The 18,607-nt window shown below is 39.7% G+C and overlaps 5 protein-coding genes across 6 annotated transcripts in view; 3 read left to right on the plus strand and 2 right to left on the minus strand.

Moving 5' to 3' along the window:
• LOC6647282 (protein tincar) overlaps positions 1 to 3,862 on the plus strand; it is a 46,598-nt gene extending 42,736 nt beyond the window's left edge. The window contains exons 8-9 of one of the 2 annotated variants that reach the window (XM_023178499.2): positions 1,118 to 1,844; positions 2,465 to 3,862. In XM_023178499.2, the coding sequence (XP_023034267.1) occupies positions 1,118 to 1,844; positions 2,465 to 3,307 (1,570 nt within the window). In that variant the 3' untranslated portion in view covers positions 3,308 to 3,862. Of the gene's footprint in view, positions 1 to 1,117; positions 1,845 to 2,464 lie in introns of those variants that run through there. The other variant, XM_023178500.2, reaches the window with a different exon arrangement.
• A 2,498-nt stretch (positions 3,863 to 6,360) lies between these two features.
• LOC6647878 lies at positions 6,361 to 12,297 on the plus strand. The gene is made up of 6 exons (XM_002070610.4): positions 6,361 to 6,526; positions 7,028 to 7,167; positions 7,241 to 8,874; positions 9,019 to 11,286; positions 11,351 to 11,475; positions 11,551 to 12,297. Exons 2-6 carry the CDS (start codon positions 7,071 to 7,073, stop codon positions 11,729 to 11,731), a joined length of 4,305 nt encoding a protein of 1,434 aa, XP_002070646.2. The 5' UTR covers positions 6,361 to 6,526; positions 7,028 to 7,070; the 3' UTR covers positions 11,732 to 12,297.
• A 682-nt stretch (positions 12,298 to 12,979) lies between these two features.
• Positions 12,980 to 14,844, minus strand: LOC6647877 (WD repeat-containing protein 55 homolog). The gene is made up of 2 exons (XM_002070609.4): positions 14,767 to 14,844; positions 12,980 to 14,696 (listed from the first exon to the last, which is right to left on the minus strand). Exons 1-2 carry the CDS (start codon positions 14,772 to 14,774, stop codon positions 13,190 to 13,192), a joined length of 1,515 nt encoding a protein of 504 aa, XP_002070645.1. The 5' UTR covers positions 14,775 to 14,844; the 3' UTR covers positions 12,980 to 13,189.
• Positions 14,845 to 14,975: 131 nt separating this feature from the next.
• On the plus strand, positions 14,976 to 15,786 carry LOC124459775. The gene is made up of 3 exons (XM_047009388.1): positions 14,976 to 15,137; positions 15,214 to 15,531; positions 15,605 to 15,786. The coding sequence occupies exons 1-3, from the start codon at positions 15,078 to 15,080 to the stop codon at positions 15,755 to 15,757; spliced, it is 531 nt and encodes a 176-aa protein (XP_046865344.1). The 5' UTR covers positions 14,976 to 15,077; the 3' UTR covers positions 15,758 to 15,786.
• A 498-nt stretch (positions 15,787 to 16,284) lies between these two features.
• On the minus strand, positions 16,285 to 18,458 carry LOC6647876 (general transcription factor IIF subunit 1). Its single transcript, XM_002070608.4, has 4 exons — positions 18,324 to 18,458; positions 17,348 to 18,255; positions 16,651 to 17,286; positions 16,285 to 16,587 (listed from the first exon to the last, which is right to left on the minus strand). Exons 1-4 carry the CDS (start codon positions 18,345 to 18,347, stop codon positions 16,386 to 16,388), a joined length of 1,770 nt encoding a protein of 589 aa, XP_002070644.1. The 5' UTR covers positions 18,348 to 18,458; the 3' UTR covers positions 16,285 to 16,385.
• Positions 18,459 to 18,607: the final 149 nt, after the last annotated feature.

Raw genomic sequence — 18,607 nt, forward strand, 5'->3', positions numbered from 1 at the left:
TTTTTGAAAAAGATTTTTTTTTGTTATCGTTTTCGATTATTTTGAAATTATTTGGTTATTATAGAAATCAACTAATCAACTTACTAACTTACTAACTAGAGCTAATTGACTGTAATAAGTGAAATGAACAAATAATTAACTAATCGAATAACCAAAAATTGTCGCACATTTTGTCATGGTTATTTTTGTTGTTGTTGTTATTGCTCTTGTTACTATTATGTGTGTGTGTGTGCTACAAAATTGTTTAACTAACCAAAACGTAATACAATTTTAGTTAAACTAACACAACACATACATTTATTTTCATTCTGTGCAATGCGAGTCTGTTGGCAAATACCTAAATATTTAATAGAAATAGAAAATAGGAAATAGAAATGGAAATATAAATAGGATTAGGATGTCTGCAATAAGTCATCCATATTATAGATATTGGATTCAATTATATGTTTAGTTTTCTATCTACCTTTTGTACTCTTTCAGTGGCAATATAATTGATTAGTGTCTTTCTGTCTAAAGACAAACTAATCTTTCAGTCCTTGAGCTTTTCTGGCAAAATTTCATTAAATATCTAGGTTTCAATCTTAGGTACCTAGCACATTTGTCAATGCTGGATTGATCAGACAATAATACTATATAGTAATCGGACGAACCCAATAAGAGTCCACTGCCTATGTCATACAGACAGATAGTAGAAGAATAATCTATTGGTTAGGACAGTAAAACATTTAATAGTTAAAAACTGCAAGGATATTCAAATTAGGACATAACTTTAAACTAGATGAACTTGTAGATATGCTTCGAATTATCATATAGGATAATCTGATCAAAAACAGTTTCAAAGTAAATATAAACAGATTAGAGAAATGTAAATACATGATTTAAAAATCCTTAGCAAATATTTCCCAATCAAATGAAAGCTTAATCTCTTAGATACAATTAGAGCAACTTCCGATGGATTTATCCAAATGGGATTTGTGGATAACAGACTCCATCTGCCAACAAAAATAGCAACAATAGAACAACAATGACAATTTTTATTTGACCTTCCATGTATAGTTTTGTTGACCGAATGTATTTGCTATATGATATATATTTTGTAATCTTGTGTCTGATATAGCCATACGAGCCGTGGAACCGCGATATGTTTTGCCAGTTCTACGGGGGAAATTGACGACGGCGAATATGCGACATTAAGAGCAGCCACAGCTGGCGCCGTTGTGGGCATAACCATGGGCAGTATGAAGAGTGTTGGTGGAGCTGGGGGATCTGGTGGTGGATGTCTCACATCCACGACAACTGTAGGTGTGAGTCTTTTACAACTATCCGAATATGATGAACTGCCGCCGCCACCACCACCACAACAGCAACAACAACAATTTGCCCATGCTCGTCCCCATGACTATGCCAATCTGAGCGGGCTGGGCGGCATCAGTGATGACAACATCTCCGAAGAGGGTAAACTATTGGCTTGTGTTCGTGATGATAGCATCACATACGCATCCACACGAGATCTGGAGCCACCGCAGCCAACAACAGCAACAACAAAATCAGCACAGCCTCCACCACCACCCCCACTGCCAATGAAAGGAGCACCAATACCAATGCCACCGGCCATACAGCCGCATTCACATCCTATCTATGCCGGTCGGGCTCCTCAGGCTATGCCCGAAATGATGGAATTATCGCCCGAGCATCATCAGAAAACGCAACAGCAGCCTCTCCATCATCCTCTACAGCAAAACACACCCCATCATCATCATCAGCAGCAGCAGCAGCAACAACATCATCATCTAGTCAGTCCATTGGCTCCGGTCACTGTGGCCGTGCATACAAATGAAGCGCATGTAAGTCGCCAATGAGCCATGCTCCAGCCATTTTTAATTAGCAGAAACAATGCTCAAATCTCTCTCCGAATATTAAAAGACCCTATTACAATTCCTTCTATGCATGATGTAAGAGTATTTAATGTCCGATATGAGCCCCCAATGTTTCATCAAACATACATATGTGAAGGGAGGGACAATGCGTCGCCTAGTTTGGGGCGTGTTTTTGGTGTCACACCCAACATAGCGGTGCAATGAGATTTATGTTTGGTGTTATGAGACAGCATAAATCAGTGTGTGGCCCACGAGAAGTCACAGAGTCAGTCAGTTAGTCAGGGACCAAGATTGATCGATGGCCTTTGGTTTTGGGCGTTTTCCTGCCTGCCCGTCTGCCTGTCTGTCTATCTGTCTGTCTATCCTACTGCCTGTCTGGGTGGATGGGTGTGTGGCAGACATCTCGTTCTTATCTGATTTGATTTTATTTTCACTTCCAGACAATCATCAACTGACGTGTAGCCTGAAGCTAAGCTAGCTAGTTATCCCATACCCCAAACACACACCTCTCTGCTATCATTTGCACTTTCATCCCAATTCTATCTCTCTATCACTCTTGTTCCGTCTCTTAATCCTGCCATCCTCAGATCGCTTCCAGTTCCACACCCCGCTGTCTGCGTCGTGCCGATTCTGGTGTACCCAATGAGGCTTTAACGCCACGCAGCGATACCACATCAACCACAGAGAGCACCATTACCACCTCACCGCCAGACCGTGCCCCATCCGAGTCCTCTAGCGGTGTCCATTCCGGTGAAGAGCGTGAAATGGAAGTCATCATTAGGCCACGATCCACCTGTAAGCCACCGCCGCGTCCACCACAGCCGCCGATTCAAGAGGAACCCTACGGACGCTGCACAAATATGCGTATGTCCAGCTTCAATTCGGATCCACATTCGAATGCTTCGTCAGCATCATCCTCGGCCACTGTCATTAATAGCGCCACTTTGCCGCTACAGCGTAGTATTCCAGAGCAAAAGTTTGACTATACCGCTCATTGTAGTACCATGCCGTTGCCGGTGGGCTGTCACAGCCAGCAGCTTGCCGGCGCAGGAGGAGGAGGAGCAGGCGGTTATGCCTCCACCTCAGCCATGACCAGTTCCATGGTCGGCAATTCTACTGTCTCCAGTTTCAAGACACCCAGCATACATTATGCCAATGCGGCGGTGGCTCTAGGCAGTGGCCAACTGCATACAACTTTACCCAATGGCGTGAGATATTCCAATCCGCATTTTCTACGCCGTCTGCCTCATGTAAGTAAGGCAGCTGAATCCCCATATGGCCACCTGGGCTATGGTGCCGCTCATCATGCTTTTGGTAAGATGGGACACGAAGCAACGCATCCAACCATACCCGAAGATCGGGATTCTGCCAACTATTCAATGGCCTCTGATCAGGACTGTGGACTCTATGTAACTGCCCAGCTACATTAAGCATCATAACTAATCTAACTACTCAATTTCAGTGTATAGAGCAAAAAGAAAACAAATGAAAATCCCCGAAAATATCCTATACCAGAATCATTAATCTTCCATATATATCTTATGTACACACACACACACACACACACTTGAGTTCAAGAGATGTGTGTGTCTTTTTTTTTCAAAATCATTTGCTTATCTGCCTGAATTATAGATAATGAGCATTCTAACTCAAGTACTAAACTAGTACCAATCCCACACATGACCCACGCAAAAATAAAACTATACGATCCAAATATGAACTATATACATATATGTACATATGATTTTATGATTGAGACCCCATTTTGATGTTATATAAACTTTATCTTATGAAAGGAATGTTGGAAGATCTTTTCAATCGATTGACAAATCTCTATTAAATAAAGGTTCATTTAGATTAAGAAACAACGTTTTCTTTTTACTTCAAGAGCATACATTTTTCAAATAGCTAACAATTTTAATAATTCACATCATTTCCAAATATAATAGCTCAGAATATTTAAAATTTTTATAAACTTCAGCATACTTAAAATTGAATTTCCATGGTGGTGGCTAAATTTTACAAAAATTTCGCAAACATTTACCAAATGGATCTACACTTTTTTCAAACTATATTTAACTCATAAGAAACATTGAATTTTTTTTTATTTTTCCAAGTTTATTTTAAACTTTTCTAAGAAACAATTAAATTTTAAAAAAATGTAAGTTTAATATGAAATGTTGCCATTTGACATATATGTATGTATAATATCAAAAATTATTGGTCTCAATCAGAAGAATCATGCTAAAATGTAACACATAATTACATACATCAATATATATTTATACATGCTCGTATACAAAGTGTAAGATAATAATAAACAATCCAACTAACTAAAGAAAAACATGACTAATCAATGTAAACTAAAATTAATCATATCATTAAAGAATGAATGAAATTAATTTCTATATTCTAAGAAGCTATCCATGAAATAATTACCCACTAAGAAAGTATATAATAATAGCTTGATCACTTGAGCAAGCATGGAAAAAAAAAATACAATATTTTTAACTAAAGCATTTTCTCTAATCGCAAGAAAAGAACCCCAAAAAAAAGAAGAAAAACAAACGAAAAAAAGGCAAAAAGTGTTTACGAATTTAAGCTGCAAGTGTATGGTTTTTAAACATATGTAATTCTAATGGCACACTACCTTACCCTATACCTAATCTAGCCTACGCTTCAACTAGTCGGCACAAAAACTTGTACTCGTAATGCCCATTACCCTAGGCTTTTGCATTGTAAGCAAACATATTTTCTATGGTCTCTTAAGCAAAATAAATGCGACAATATGAAAATGATATAATGTATAAAAACAAAAAACACAAATACTACAAGAAATACTAGCCATATAAATATATATATTTAAATTTACATCTGTATGTATGTATAATACAATACAACTGGGGCATCTCACACATACATACTTAATTCCCATGCAAAACATATCTTACCCTAAATTCTAACTTATCTAAAACTTATCCTATCACAATTGGAAAAACAAGACTCCATTTTTGAATCCCTTTTGCTTCCACTGCGCACGCATATGATTCCTAGATGAATCCAAAAAAACTCTTCACCACTTCACAGTTTCAGTTTTGATTTTTGTTATAAAGACTGATTAGTATTATATAATAACTATCGACAATTTAAACATCCCCGTATAATATCATATATTAAATCATTCATACACACACACACACACAGCATACATACATACATAAATGTTGAACCCTCAGATTATTGTATAGTTTAGTTTGTAGTATTGTATTTGCCGTTTAAAAGAGAATTCTTTAAACTTTTAGTTCCTTTAATGAAACGCACTAAAAACTATGCGATAACGCGAAATCAATATATAAGCAAATCTTTTGTAACATAATTTCTATTCAATTACGGACTAATTTAATAAATCAACAGAGAAAGGATGAAAAAATTGAAAAGAAAACATATTCAAATATTTAATCTTTGGGCCATTATTTTTTCTATGTTTAAGTAAATATTCAAGAATATTGTAAATGATGATGATGATAATAGTTTGCAATGCCCAAGAATCGATTGGAAAAGCAAACATAATTAATATACATATATTATATTATTTATACATACCATACAAATATATATATATAAACACACACACAAATATATATATATATATATATATATATATATATATGAATTAGATGGTTTATCAATGGTAAAATAAAGAAATACCACCGCTTTATGTGAAACCCCCAATAATGAAAAAGAATTTTCTTTAACTCGAAAAGATACCATTATTTTCAAAAATTACTGCTCCTTCGATTTATAAAATAGTACAAAGTAAAAAACACTGCTATTGAAAAAAAAATGGTCCAATGTGGTTGGTGGTCCTCTGCATTTCTTCATGCGATTACCGCTCAATTGCAGCTTATCCTGGCAGTTGAATATATATCATCAATGTCTTGTTAGTTGGCTTAACACTCAGAAGGAGTAAAATATTATTTATTTAATCTGCAGTAAACAACAAAAGGTTAACAAAACAAGAATAAAAAATTAGCAGATTCGGAATCCTCCAGGATAATTAAATGTCTTCGCTATGTAGCTGGCTTAGCAAAGACATTAACCAAAACGCGTTCACTGTCACTGGTTCATTTTTATACGAACTAGTGACTCTATTACTTTCACAGCAGTGCAATAGCACGAATTCGTGGGTCGCAGCGATGAGTGAATTCGCCTCAGCAAAATTCGCTTCGTTAGCTCTTCAGCAGTGTTGCCAATTTCGCTTTTTTCCCGTCATTTTTTTTTCAGAAGTTTCTGTGTTTGCCAACTTTTATATAAATAATAATAAAAAAGTATAAACTTTAAAACGAAAATATTAATCAACAAAACAGTATAGAAAATGTTTTTCTTGCCCACTTTATTTCATAGTTATTTGACTCATTTTTACTATTCTCCCCCTAAATATCAGCTTTTTTTGACCATGAGTGGGCAACACTGCTCCCCAGTATTTATAATTTTTCACATTGGAGACAAGGTTGTAAGTTTGGAGGAGTCGCAATTGCAATTTTAATTACTTCAAACAGAAGCTCAGTAAAATCACAAAATGTTTGCGTTTCCAATAATTTAGCAGTAACTGGATTTGTTATTGCCCAATTGTGCATCGGCAACAGCAGGTAAGTGCCACCTTTCCGTTCTCTCTCTTTCTCTACGCCCCCCCTTCCGCCTCGCGACCACCCACCAACCAACCACTACACACTCATCGCAACAACTACGCACAACCATAGTCACAGCTGTTTTTATTTTCTTGTCGAGAGAACACACACACGCACACACACATCTTATCAGGTACGATGGTGGAAATTTATGGGGGAGGGGCAAAGGCAGGAGTTCATTAAATTTTTAAACCATTTTTCCGAAATTTGAAATATTACTAAAGTCGTTATTTTTTGTGTGAATCAAAGTTGCTTGGGAGAATTAGTTCATACTCGGGCTAAGATTCTTTAATAAACTCCACATTCTCTCAAAGTTTATACATGCTTTGACATACGTAGTATTTCACATTCTCACACACACACATATATCTATGTATATACATATATTTTCATAATAATTTTCCTTATATCTGGACAATTACCCGAACTCTTTTACGACGTTTATTTCGTTTTTTCATAAAGTACTACAACAACAGAACACCACACAAAAAACAACGAACAAAAAATGGAGAATGAACAAGATGAACTCAGGCACTTGCAGCAGCAGCACCATCAGCAGCATTCCCGTCCATTGCAGCAATATGCAGAGCGTAGGGAAACACGTGAGCACAATAACAAAACCAATTAAAGATCAGATCTTTTCAATCTGGATATATCCATTCGATCCCCTTTTAGATTCTCCGTTTGGCCTGTACTATGAACAGCATCAGCCCCGTGATACTTTGGTAGGACCAACAACATTAACGGACAGATACCATCTGGTGATGTCACCATTTGTCGCCACATCGGAAACAACGAATAGTCGAACTGATGGTGGTGGAGACTATAATCCATATCAAAATGAGGGTTTGACCCCACACATGGAACAGGAGCTCCATAGTAGTAGTAGAAATTCACCATTATTGGAATCCCATCAGATGTTCACCATGCAAGCGCCGCCGCCGTCGTTTTCATGTTTAGTACGTCGACGTCGTATGGATATGGCGGCACTTGGCAGCACCAACGGTCCTAGAACGGATTCTTCCAGTTATGAGGCGGCCACAGGTATCCGTCGCTTGGAGCAGCATGCACATGGCCAGAATATGATACATCCATATTTTGAGTTGGCATCATCCTCCTCCTCGTCGGCGGCGGCAGCGGCAACTTCATCTCAGCCATCAACCATGGCTAGCTCTAGCTCTAGACTCATTCCTGAACAAAAGACTGAAATCCCAACGCGACGAGAGGAGGCCCAGTGGCCTGTGGCTGCCTTAGATGATCATGCCATGGATGCTTCACTAACATCGACCACTGGCTCCACTTTAGTGGCAAGTTATGAGATGCCCACAAGTTCGATAATCAGCAATAGCACAAATAGTTCATTTGAGGCCAACTCCAATCTGGCTGCTCTATCTGGCACGGGTATGGGCATCTATGATGATGTGACATCCAGTGCTTCAGACACGGAACATGTGCAGTTTGCTCATACGCGTACGACCAATACAACGACAACCACATCAGCCATTCAGGCCCATAAGAAGAGAAAGAAGCAAGCGGCGACACCCTCATCCTCTTCGTCGGTGATTGATTTAGATGCTAATCCCAGCACAAGTGCCCAGGCTCAACAGCACCAACAACAGCAGCGGCAATCAAATAATTATACTATGTATCAATCATTTATTGAGCAGGACAACGAGACAACAAGCAGCGATGATGGTTGGGACTTGCGTATGCATAATTCTGCTCCACCGCCAGTAAATGCCACATCTGTCACAATGAATCGTAATCATCATCATCCAATGCAATCGTCACCAGTTATTGATCATGTGGATCATTCATATTATAATAGCCGCGGTCAAATGGAAATTGGTGGTCTATCAGTGATATCGCCGCCCCCACCTCCGGATAGTTCCTATATCCAACTGCCCGCAGCTTCATGTTCCACGGCCACACATACCACCTGCAGTGTGGACTATAGCAGCCGTGTTGGTGAACTCTGTGGTGTCCATCGTCTCAGGCAAGGATTAAGAGATATTAATAATGAGTTGGCTGCTCTTCCCACATCTGCTTCTTCTAATGGTGGTGGTGGTGGTGGTGCTGGTCCTGCTGCTGCTGCATCGGTGGTACGCACTCGTCTGGGTTCTGGTTTACCCAGTGGCATTGTGCGCACACGTAGTCGCGTGCGTTCCATGGATGAGGCACACTCAAGTACTAAACGAATGCGCTTAGATTCAATGGCAGAGTCGTCTACCTCCAACACGCGCCTCTCGCCCACAAACTTTTTTGCATTTCATCCAGGCCGACATCAACATCGTACTTACGGCGAGCAAGTGAGTTTTTATTCATAATTTTGATACTTTCATATAAAAAACCAAATGGTTAGGAGGTGGATAATGGTCTTGGCCACAGTCCACAGAGTTGGCTGGTAGGCAGGTATCTTTTTAAACGATTCTAAATCTTGTTTACTTTTACAGACGCCACCTCAGCAGCAGCATCAGCAGTCGCCGGTGGCGCCGCAGCAGCCGCCGCAAACACCGCAGCAGGCGCCAAGCGGAGGTTCCTGTGTGATTGCTTATGTGGGTAGACCACGACAAGAGCGCCAGGAGGATCTACCCTCAACGTCAACAGGAGGCGGCAGGCAGCAAGGACAGGGCAACGCTGTCTTAACTGCTCCAGATCTTCAACTAGACGATTGGTCTTCAGATTCGAATGGTGGAAGTGATGATGTGGTTTTCGTACACTCCACTAGAGAGCCAATACTCTCCATAGACTTGACGTCAGACGACGATGGTGGCGCCCAGCAGCAACACCAACATCCGGGTAGTTTGGAACAGCAGCAGCATCAAATGCATCTGGAAGGAGATTATCTGCTGCATCCTTCGGAAGAGCCACCGATGGTTGGGCGTCCGAATTCGGCGAATGGCTACGATGGGCGAAGGCGACGTCGACATGTTTATAATTATGCCTATTCCCTACCAATGAATCGTGATCGGGATCGTCGTGCAGAAATTGGACCAAACACAAATGTAGGTGCTGGAGCTGGCGGTGGTGGCAGTGGCACTTCCTTTGCGTTTTACAGTGGAGCTTTGGCGGATCGTGCGGCCATGACGGATCACAATTATAGCTACGATCACAGCCATGGTCAGGGACAAGTGCCGCCTGTTCTGCTGGCAGAAGAATCACAGCCGGCTCCAAATAGTTTCTATTCCAGAGCACCATGTCCCAGCACAACGCGTTGTCCTGGCCTAGACTCACAACGGTATTTCCAACCTATAACGCCACCACCGTTATGGCCATTTAGTTCATTGGGATCGGATCTCTTGCCGAATGGTATCTATGAACGTCCATCTCTGCCAAGACCGTCATCAACGACGGCCAGCACTGGTGTGGCACCCAGCAGCAGCAGTGAGCCAAATAGCGGTCGTAGCAGTCCCGGAACGAACTTCTATCGTCGTTATCAGCCATACTTTATGCCCCCCTATAACATACCGCCTTTGCCGGCGGCAGTTAGCCGAAGTGGAACTGGGGCTGCCGCCGCAACGGGAGGAGTCGCACCCGGAACGGAGTATCACTTGCCCAATCCCCATTATCAAGGCGGAGGCGTGGCTAGTGCTGGTGGAGGTGGCGGCAGTAGTCGCAGTTCTCTGAGTGGTGCCATGAGTGCCGCTGCTGTGGCGGCGACAGTAGCAGCAGCTCAAGCTCAATCTTTTAGTGATTTGCTATCGCTGGCCAATGTGCATTCAACACCGTCTACCACTATGGAAAGTAGTCATGGCCTGGATGGCACTGGTTACCAAAGCCAATCTCCGCATCATAGCCATCCGCACACTCATAGCCATTCCCATTTGTTGTTAGCCACCCCACCGCCGCCCCCAGTGACATCGGCAATGGTCACAATGACTGTCACGGCCGGAGTGTCGCCCCCGCCTCCGTTAGAAATGTATTCCGGACGAGCCACCATTCCCTATTGCGGATCACCTCCCTATGGCATGCGACGAACGGCGGCTTACAATAGTCGTCAGCATTATCAGCCGCAACCGCATCAGGGTCATCATCAGGCACCGCAGAATCAAATGCACGCCCACATTCATCCACCTCATCGTGCCAGTGCCATTGTGGCGGCCACATCTCTGACACCGGCTCCCCCGTATCCTGTGCATCAGAATCTGTGGTATCGCCAACAGAATATGCAGGAGTTGCATCGGCGCCACTTGACACCCACACCCATTGATCTCTCCTCGAATCCATTGAACTTGACGAGTAGCCTGCGTACACGGTATTTGCATAGCATATGCAGTTGTGTGCATGCCAGGAATGGTCCCGTCTCTAGTCTAGATCCGGCATATTATCCACCATATGATGCCAATGCAGCAGCCGCTGTCCAAGCAGCTGCTCAAGCTGCTGCTGTTCAGGCTGCTGCTGCTCAAGGGGCAGCTGCTGCCGCTGCAGTTGTTAGCAATAATCCGAATGGTGGTCCACAGCAGCAACAACAACCACCACCACATCAACAACGTCAGCATCCACAGCAGCAGCAACAACAACAACAACAACAGCAGCAGCCACAACAACAACAACCGCAATCCCTGATGCAACATCAGCAGCAGCGCCGTAGAGCCATACATCATCATATGTTCCATCATCATTATTCGCCGTTGCATCTAGAGATTGGTTTGGCCACTCCATTGTCGTTGGGCTCTCGGATTTTAATTGGACCTCCGCGTCCGAATCGTGGAGCCACATTGGTAAGTTATAAGAAACCTAATGTTGAAACTGACTTCTGACTCTATTATGCCTTCCATGATACAGGAAACTATCGAACGCAATACCTTGCCACATAAATACAGACGTGTGCGTAGACCCAGCGAAACTGATGAAGATGCTGAGAAGTGTGCCATATGTTTGTCTTTATTCGAAATTGAGAATGATGTTCGGTAAGCTCAAGATATCTCACATTTATCATCATGTCGGGTGAGATTAATTTTTCCAATCCTCTAATTCATTTTCAGTCGCCTGCCCTGTATGCATCTTTTCCATACCGACTGTGTGGACCAATGGCTGGTAACCAATAAACACTGCCCCATTTGTCGTGTGGATATTGAAACGCATATGGCCAAGGACGCTTTGGGGCCCAACTCATCAAGCAGTGTTAGCGGCTCTTCTTCGAATGCTGCTCCGCCAGCTTTATGACATTGTGTCCATGGCGGTGTTTTTATGTAAAAAGCAAATGTTAGGGAAACCTTGTTCGTTCCAAACAAACCAAAAACGTTTGCAAGCTTTGAGTTTGCTGCGTTTTTGCAATTAAGTAGACTACGAAAACCAGTAACAACATATACAAACAACAAATGCTAACTAACCCACCCAACTTGGGCATAATAGGATATGCCGCGTTGCGTAAACAAAAAAAAAAATACACATTTGAGGAAAGGAGAAGACAGAAAGTCTAAGCAAAATTATGAAATATCCTTTATACATATTATGTGTATGTCAAACCAAATTCATGTGATTGCAATTAATGCAAGGTTTTGGTTGGTACTTCCCCTAAGATTCAGCTATTGTGATGAATCATTTGCCGGGAAATGCCAACCAAGCGTAATTATTATTTGTCCATATCTACCATATGTAGTTGTTATAATTAACTTTTGATTGTGTCTGCATAGAAATTATCGATGTATTTGTATATATACTAAGTAGAGTTTCAAGAAATGAAATCGTTTTAAAAATCGATAAAGAAGAGATATATGTGCAAACTCAAATTGTTTATTTTTTTTTTATTATATTTCCCCACTCTTTGAGTTTTCAATTTTACTTTTTATACTATCGAAAAAAAGTATGTAGATAAAATTTATATATAGTGTTTTTTTAATTTACAATTAATATTTTTGAATTTTATAACTTATTATATCTACGATCCCTGAAACTCACAGCTCAAAATCAAATCATTCTTATTGTGCCATACAATATATCATTCATAAATATATATATAATTATATATATACATGTTAATCCATATATCAGAAGGCAGTAAAACTATTCAAATAAAAACAATTTGCGAAAAAAAACTATGTTCTGTTGTTGTTTCGTAAAAATATTTTAGACTTTATCAAAATTGATTCATATTTTTTAAGAAAAAATTGATTCATATTTTTAAAATTTAAATTACATAGTATTCATGGAATATATTATTTGCACATGGTACCAGAATATTTAATAATTAAAATTTATATGGGAAAAATTACGATTTTTTTTTCTGAATTTTTATTGATCAAAGTTTTTGTTTCTGTTTTTTTGTTATATATTTTTAGTTGTAATCCATCCTAAAGGGACAATATGCAAATATTATCAAAGGTAATTATTAAATTGTGTTCGATTGATCAAAGTATTGTATTTTTTTTTTTAAATTTATTTGACCATTATCCCATATGAAAACACGGAAAATTATTTTGTTTTTAGACCAACTGACAAGAAGTGTTATCTCATGATTAAAATGTTGGATGTAACTTTATTTATTTACTTAAATTCATATACAATTGTATATATATCTATATATGGCTACACATAAACTTGTCGAGGGGTAAGGGGGGATCTTTAACAGTTATCGTCTAGTAAATTGAAGAAATCATGCTGGAAGATTTAGCAATTAACTAATTAAGTTGTATTACTGGGCCCAGCGGTGGCATCATCATTTTCATTATCATTGTTATCTTCTTTGGCCAGATCCGCAAAGAAATCTGAAGCATTTGTACATTTGGATGAGGGCAAATTGTGGCGTTTATCCTTGTAGGCGTTGTGCTTCTCATTGTACTTAATGTCACCAAAATCCTCAAAATATTTCACATTCCAGAACCGAACATCATTATTATGCGATGACGAGGCCAATAGTTCGCCATTTGTATTGATATCCATAGATTCGATGGGCATATTGTGTTGCCCTACAACTCCCAGATTTCGATACGGTGTAATGTGACATGCGCGTATATTGCCATCTTCACCCGCGACACAAGCAATGCGCTCGGTTATGGGAATCATTAGACTTATGGGGCTCTTAATGCCCGGATACATGTCGCAGTGGTAGCCAAAGTAGCCCCAATTGTATGAATAGAGACGACCCTTTGAGGTACCCACAACAAGTTTGGAGTTCCCCCGATAAATGCCCATGCAATTAAGTTCCTCTTCGTAAGGCTCCGATTGAACATACAATTTGCGTGCTCCAATATTAAAGGTGGTAAGATAGCCATCTGCACTGGTGGCCAATAGAAGTTTCTTTTGGTCGTTGGTTATCATTTGAGTGACCTGGTCCTCAATCTCTTTAAGTTCGAATATGGAATCTTTTGTGCGGAAATCCCACAATTTCACAGTACCCGAGTCATCGCCTGAGGCAAAGAGTCGTTCATCAAGGACAAGCAGCTTGTTTATGGCATCATCGTGGGCCGTCTCATAAAGCTTCTTTAGTTTCTCTGTTTCCATATCGGTAATCATCACAGATTTATCCTTCGAGCAGGTAATCAAACTGCGCCCATCTTCTGTGAATTCCACATCCCGACAAGCTTTCGCATGCACTTCAATAGTCTTGAGCAACTTATTTTCCTCGTTGCTGTACTCATAGAGATGCACATCACCAATAATTGTCGCTAAGGCGATAATATGTCTTTCCGGATGAAAGCATATGTCTGTAATAAAGTCCTCGAGCTTAATTTCAGGAGGAGCACTGCGTGGTTTCTTTATAGCTGCTATTATTGCGCGCACTGTTTCATCGGTCTCATCATCTTCATCCATATCAAACGCATTGCCATCTGAATCTTGATTTCTGTTTGAGCTTCCACTGGGTCCATCATCATCTTTGCGCCGTTTGGCTTTGCTGGCTCCACCAACAGCCGCCTCATCCGGTTCATCTAGCATGGAATCATCAGAATCTGTGTCTGAATCTTCGTCATTGGGATTAAAGCTGCCATCGCTGCTGATGCTGTCCTCAGCATTGGCTGCAGCCCGCTCAAATGGTTCTGGGGCTCCTATATCATCACCCAAATCGTATTCACCGATTTCGCTGTCTGATTCGTTTACCACTTCTTGTTCAATTTCTGCTATGAAGCCAACTACATCGTCTTCCGAAACCTCGACTTCGTCCTCTTCTAGCGGCGTCTTGAAGAGCTCATGTCTACAAATCAGACGAATTAAAGCAGCTTAGGATTTGAATCTCTTTGTTAGCATTATTTTATTGTACTCACGTATGCATTCTGTAAATAAAAACAAACTTTTCCTTTTTCTTTTACGAGATTCACGCTAGACCACGCTATAGAAAATTTAGTGTGACCAGCCCTAATCATCAGCTGATTGGTCGATAGTTATCTTATGTACATTATCAATTTCAAAAATTTTTTTTGGTTGCACTTCAATTAAATTTAAATAGCGAATTATTTTATGAGAATAATTAAGGTTTGATTCAAAAAAGATTAAAAAGAAATTAAAGTGTCTATTTAAGCGAAAAGAAATGTTTTAGTTCATTAAATAAGCATTGTGGCATTTTTACTTTGCGACAATGCGAATCAACTTGATATTCGTTCTAACGCTAATTTTTGCATACAATGCAGATAATATTGTAAGTTTATAAAATCTTCCGCAAGCTTCGGTTATTAATTAACTAAATATTTTTTTTTATCCTTTTTGCCCGACAGGATGGTGTTATCTTTAAATTTACGAATTTCGTATGTGATATCCACAATGCTTCTTGGATTAAAGTTCACCAATGTCGTTTAAAAGCAGTAAAACGTAATCACATTACACTGAATATGAATGCAACCTTATTACTCCCGGTGAATCGTGCACATGTTCAAGTCCAGTTTCTGAAAAATTCAAACGGCTACAAGTTATTTCATTACAACGCCACAATAGACATTTGCCGCTTTTTGAATCAGAGTTATGATCCAGTGGCTATAATGATTTTTCGACAATTTAAAGAATTTTCCAACTTTAATCATACCTGTCCTTATATGGTAAGAAAATTGGCTATTACACCAAACTATTTACATATACTTTCTATGCTCGAAATCTCTGATTTTCTTCTAGGGTAATATTTATGTAAAGGATTTATATTTAAGACCAGAACTGGTGCCTTTGCCCATACCCACGGGAGAGTATTTGTTGAACTTGAAGTGGATATTTGATAAAAAAGCAGCAATAACAACCAAACAGTATTTCATAATTGAAGAGAGTAAATAAAAAAGTATAAGAATAAATAATTATTACAAATAAAGGGTAAACTCTTGCATTCTAAGTAATCATTTTCTGTTGCACTTTTAAAATCAATTTGTTTCTATTTTTCGTTTGCTATTACAATAAATATAGTCTATTTAAAACACGGGGAAACGTTTAAAATATTTATTGCTCCATTATTTGTAATTACTAAAAAGTTATAAAACGTAAACATAGTACTTTATCAAGCGGAAAGATTTGAATTTTTTGATTGTGTTAAACTGCTTAACCGGACTAAGCCAGTGCGGGGGCCTGTAGCAATCAAAAAACCAAAAATATTAGCTATCGATGTTATAGGGCAAATTAGAAAATCATTTTCCAATGTGAAAGATAGAACATGAATGAAAATTCGTCAACATTGATGTTTTAAAATTACATTTACCACTTGAAATTTTAAACAGTTAAATAAAGATGAAATTAGGGCTGTGATAGCGCTGGTCTCTTAAGATTTGCTAATCCTCCGATGATGGGCATTGAAGGTAAAAAAGAAACAATTTGATTCAATTTTTTTTAATCAAGAATATAAACAATCTGTTAGAATAATTAAATGAAAGTGTTTACAAAATATTTCACTTTACTTGGATTTAGTTAAAAATTACTTAATCCACAAATACATTTTCCCTTGAATAGTGTGCTTAACGGGATTGATTTTCTTTAAAATTTTTGTCATGGTCTCAACCAGACGATCACTAGAGACACCAGTTTTTTTGTTCTTAAACTTGGTCAACAGTTCCGTGGCTGTCAAGGGTTTTCGTTTCAGATACCGACGCACAGCTTCTTCGGTGATGCCATAATCCCTGGATAAAAGAAAAAGGGGTTTAAATTGCCTATTAAAATTTTAAAAATAATTAAATACTTACTCTGCTTTGTTGTTAACAACACCAGCAAACGTCGATGGCAAAGAGTTACTAATCTCATTTTTGGGTCGTTTTGCTGGCGTGCTATTGGGGCTATTACTGGTATCCGAGCCAGTTAGATCACTTGGTAGGCTGTTCATAACTTTGCGCTTATTGGCCTCATTGCCAAGAGTGGGTGTGACAGAACGAGATTTGTTGGCATTGGAGCTAGTGCTAGCAACGGGTTTACGCTGGCTGCTGTTGCTATTGCCATTGTCCTTTTCCTTCTCCTTTTCTTTTTCTTTATTGGCTGAGGAAGAAGCGTTGGCCTTCTTTTTCGGAGGCCCATTGCTGAGATCATCTTCGGAATCGGTGCTATCTGATGTAAAATCTGTGGATGAATCATTGCCACTACCTCCATTTGTCTTTGATTTCCGGTCGTCTTTAGAAAGTTTCTTTTTCTTTTTACTGTCCTTTTTATCGTCATCCTTGTTTTTATCTTTCTTGTTCTTTTTCTCGCCATCAGCATCCTCCTTGTCAGATTCATCAGATTTCTTTTCTTCATCTTCTTCCTCGTCCGAAGTAAGGAGTTTACGCAAAGCGTCCTCCTCAGCCACTCCCTTCATATCCTTGACCATCTTGGATTCAGGATCAGGCTCACTGGAAGACCCAAGTATAATATGAGTTAAGAAGTTACATAAATTAATTTTGTTTTACTTACTCTTCACTGGAACTAGTATCATAGTCCATTTCGCGACCTTCTTCATCGCCATCGTCAGATTCCTCAAATGCTTCATCATCTACATCCCTTTTCTTTTTCTTTTTATCTCCAGCCTTCCCCTTCCCTTTGCCCTTTTTGTTGCCATCATCATCGCTATCTTCTTGTTCCTTCTTCTTTTTCTTCTCCTCCTCATCTTCCGAATCCGACTCGTCCTCGGAATCAATCCACTCATCCATGTCGGTTATTTTCAATTCCTTTGACTTCTTAGTGGCAGCCTTTATTAATTTAGTCTCCTCTGGGTCCTGTTCTTCTTCTTCATCGCCCCGAAGACGTTTCCTCAACATGAGAGAGAAATAGTTCATGACCTTCTTACGCCGGCCAAACTCCTGTTCCGCTTCTTCTGCTGACAATGATTTGTAACGTTGAATGGGTTGGAAGTTATACCATTCATTCAGTGGATAAGCTTCAATAGCACCATCCGGCGCATGGGTGAAAACATAAAACGCGGCATTTTCACCCACTCCACCTTCTCGTATTCCCCTAAACTTTTTGCCCATTTTACCGCCCACCTTTAAAATCCAGGGCTGTGCTTCGGGCCTATATTTTCGGGCAATGATTCCAAATTTTTTGCGCCTCGCCTCTTCGCGCTGATCCCTGTTGTACTCAGATCCGGCGCCAAATTTCGGTTGATCTTCGTCCATGCCGCGAAATTCCTTCATATTGTTCTCCCGCTCCAGCTTAACATTTCGCCACTGTGCGAAATCCACATTTAAAGTGGCATTGAAACGCATAACATGATGCTTTTTTCTCATTTTCGGCACACGAATTTTAAATTCCTGGACATTTGGATTCCCTGAAGAAGATGCACCAGATGATGCTGCCGCTGCAGACGTGGAACTGCTGCTGCCCTAATAGAAATTGAGAAATTACAAACGAATTAAAAAAGGAAACTGAGGGAAACGCAACTATTACTAACTGTTGATTTGGTTGCACCCGACATTTTTGTTTGAATGTGTATTATATTTAGTGGCTCTAGTTAAGGATTTTCTTCTCCCTTCTTTTGTTGTCCGCGTTAAAACGTGCTGAACAGCTGATTTTTATTGCTAATCCAACATCCAACTCGAACCAGCATCAAACAAAACGCTGTTCATGCAAAAGAGAGTAAAAAATGAGAGAATCGAGCAATGGAGTCGAACTCGAGCAAAAGAGTCAGACTCCGACCATTCAATCGAGCAAAAGAGAGAGACAAGATTTGCAAGT

The sequence above is a fragment of the Drosophila willistoni genome, chromosome 3R (genome assembly GCF_018902025.1).
Source record: "Drosophila willistoni isolate 14030-0811.24 chromosome 3R, UCI_dwil_1.1, whole genome shotgun sequence".
In the NCBI taxonomy this organism is placed as follows: Eukaryota; Metazoa; Arthropoda; class Insecta; order Diptera; family Drosophilidae; genus Drosophila; species Drosophila willistoni.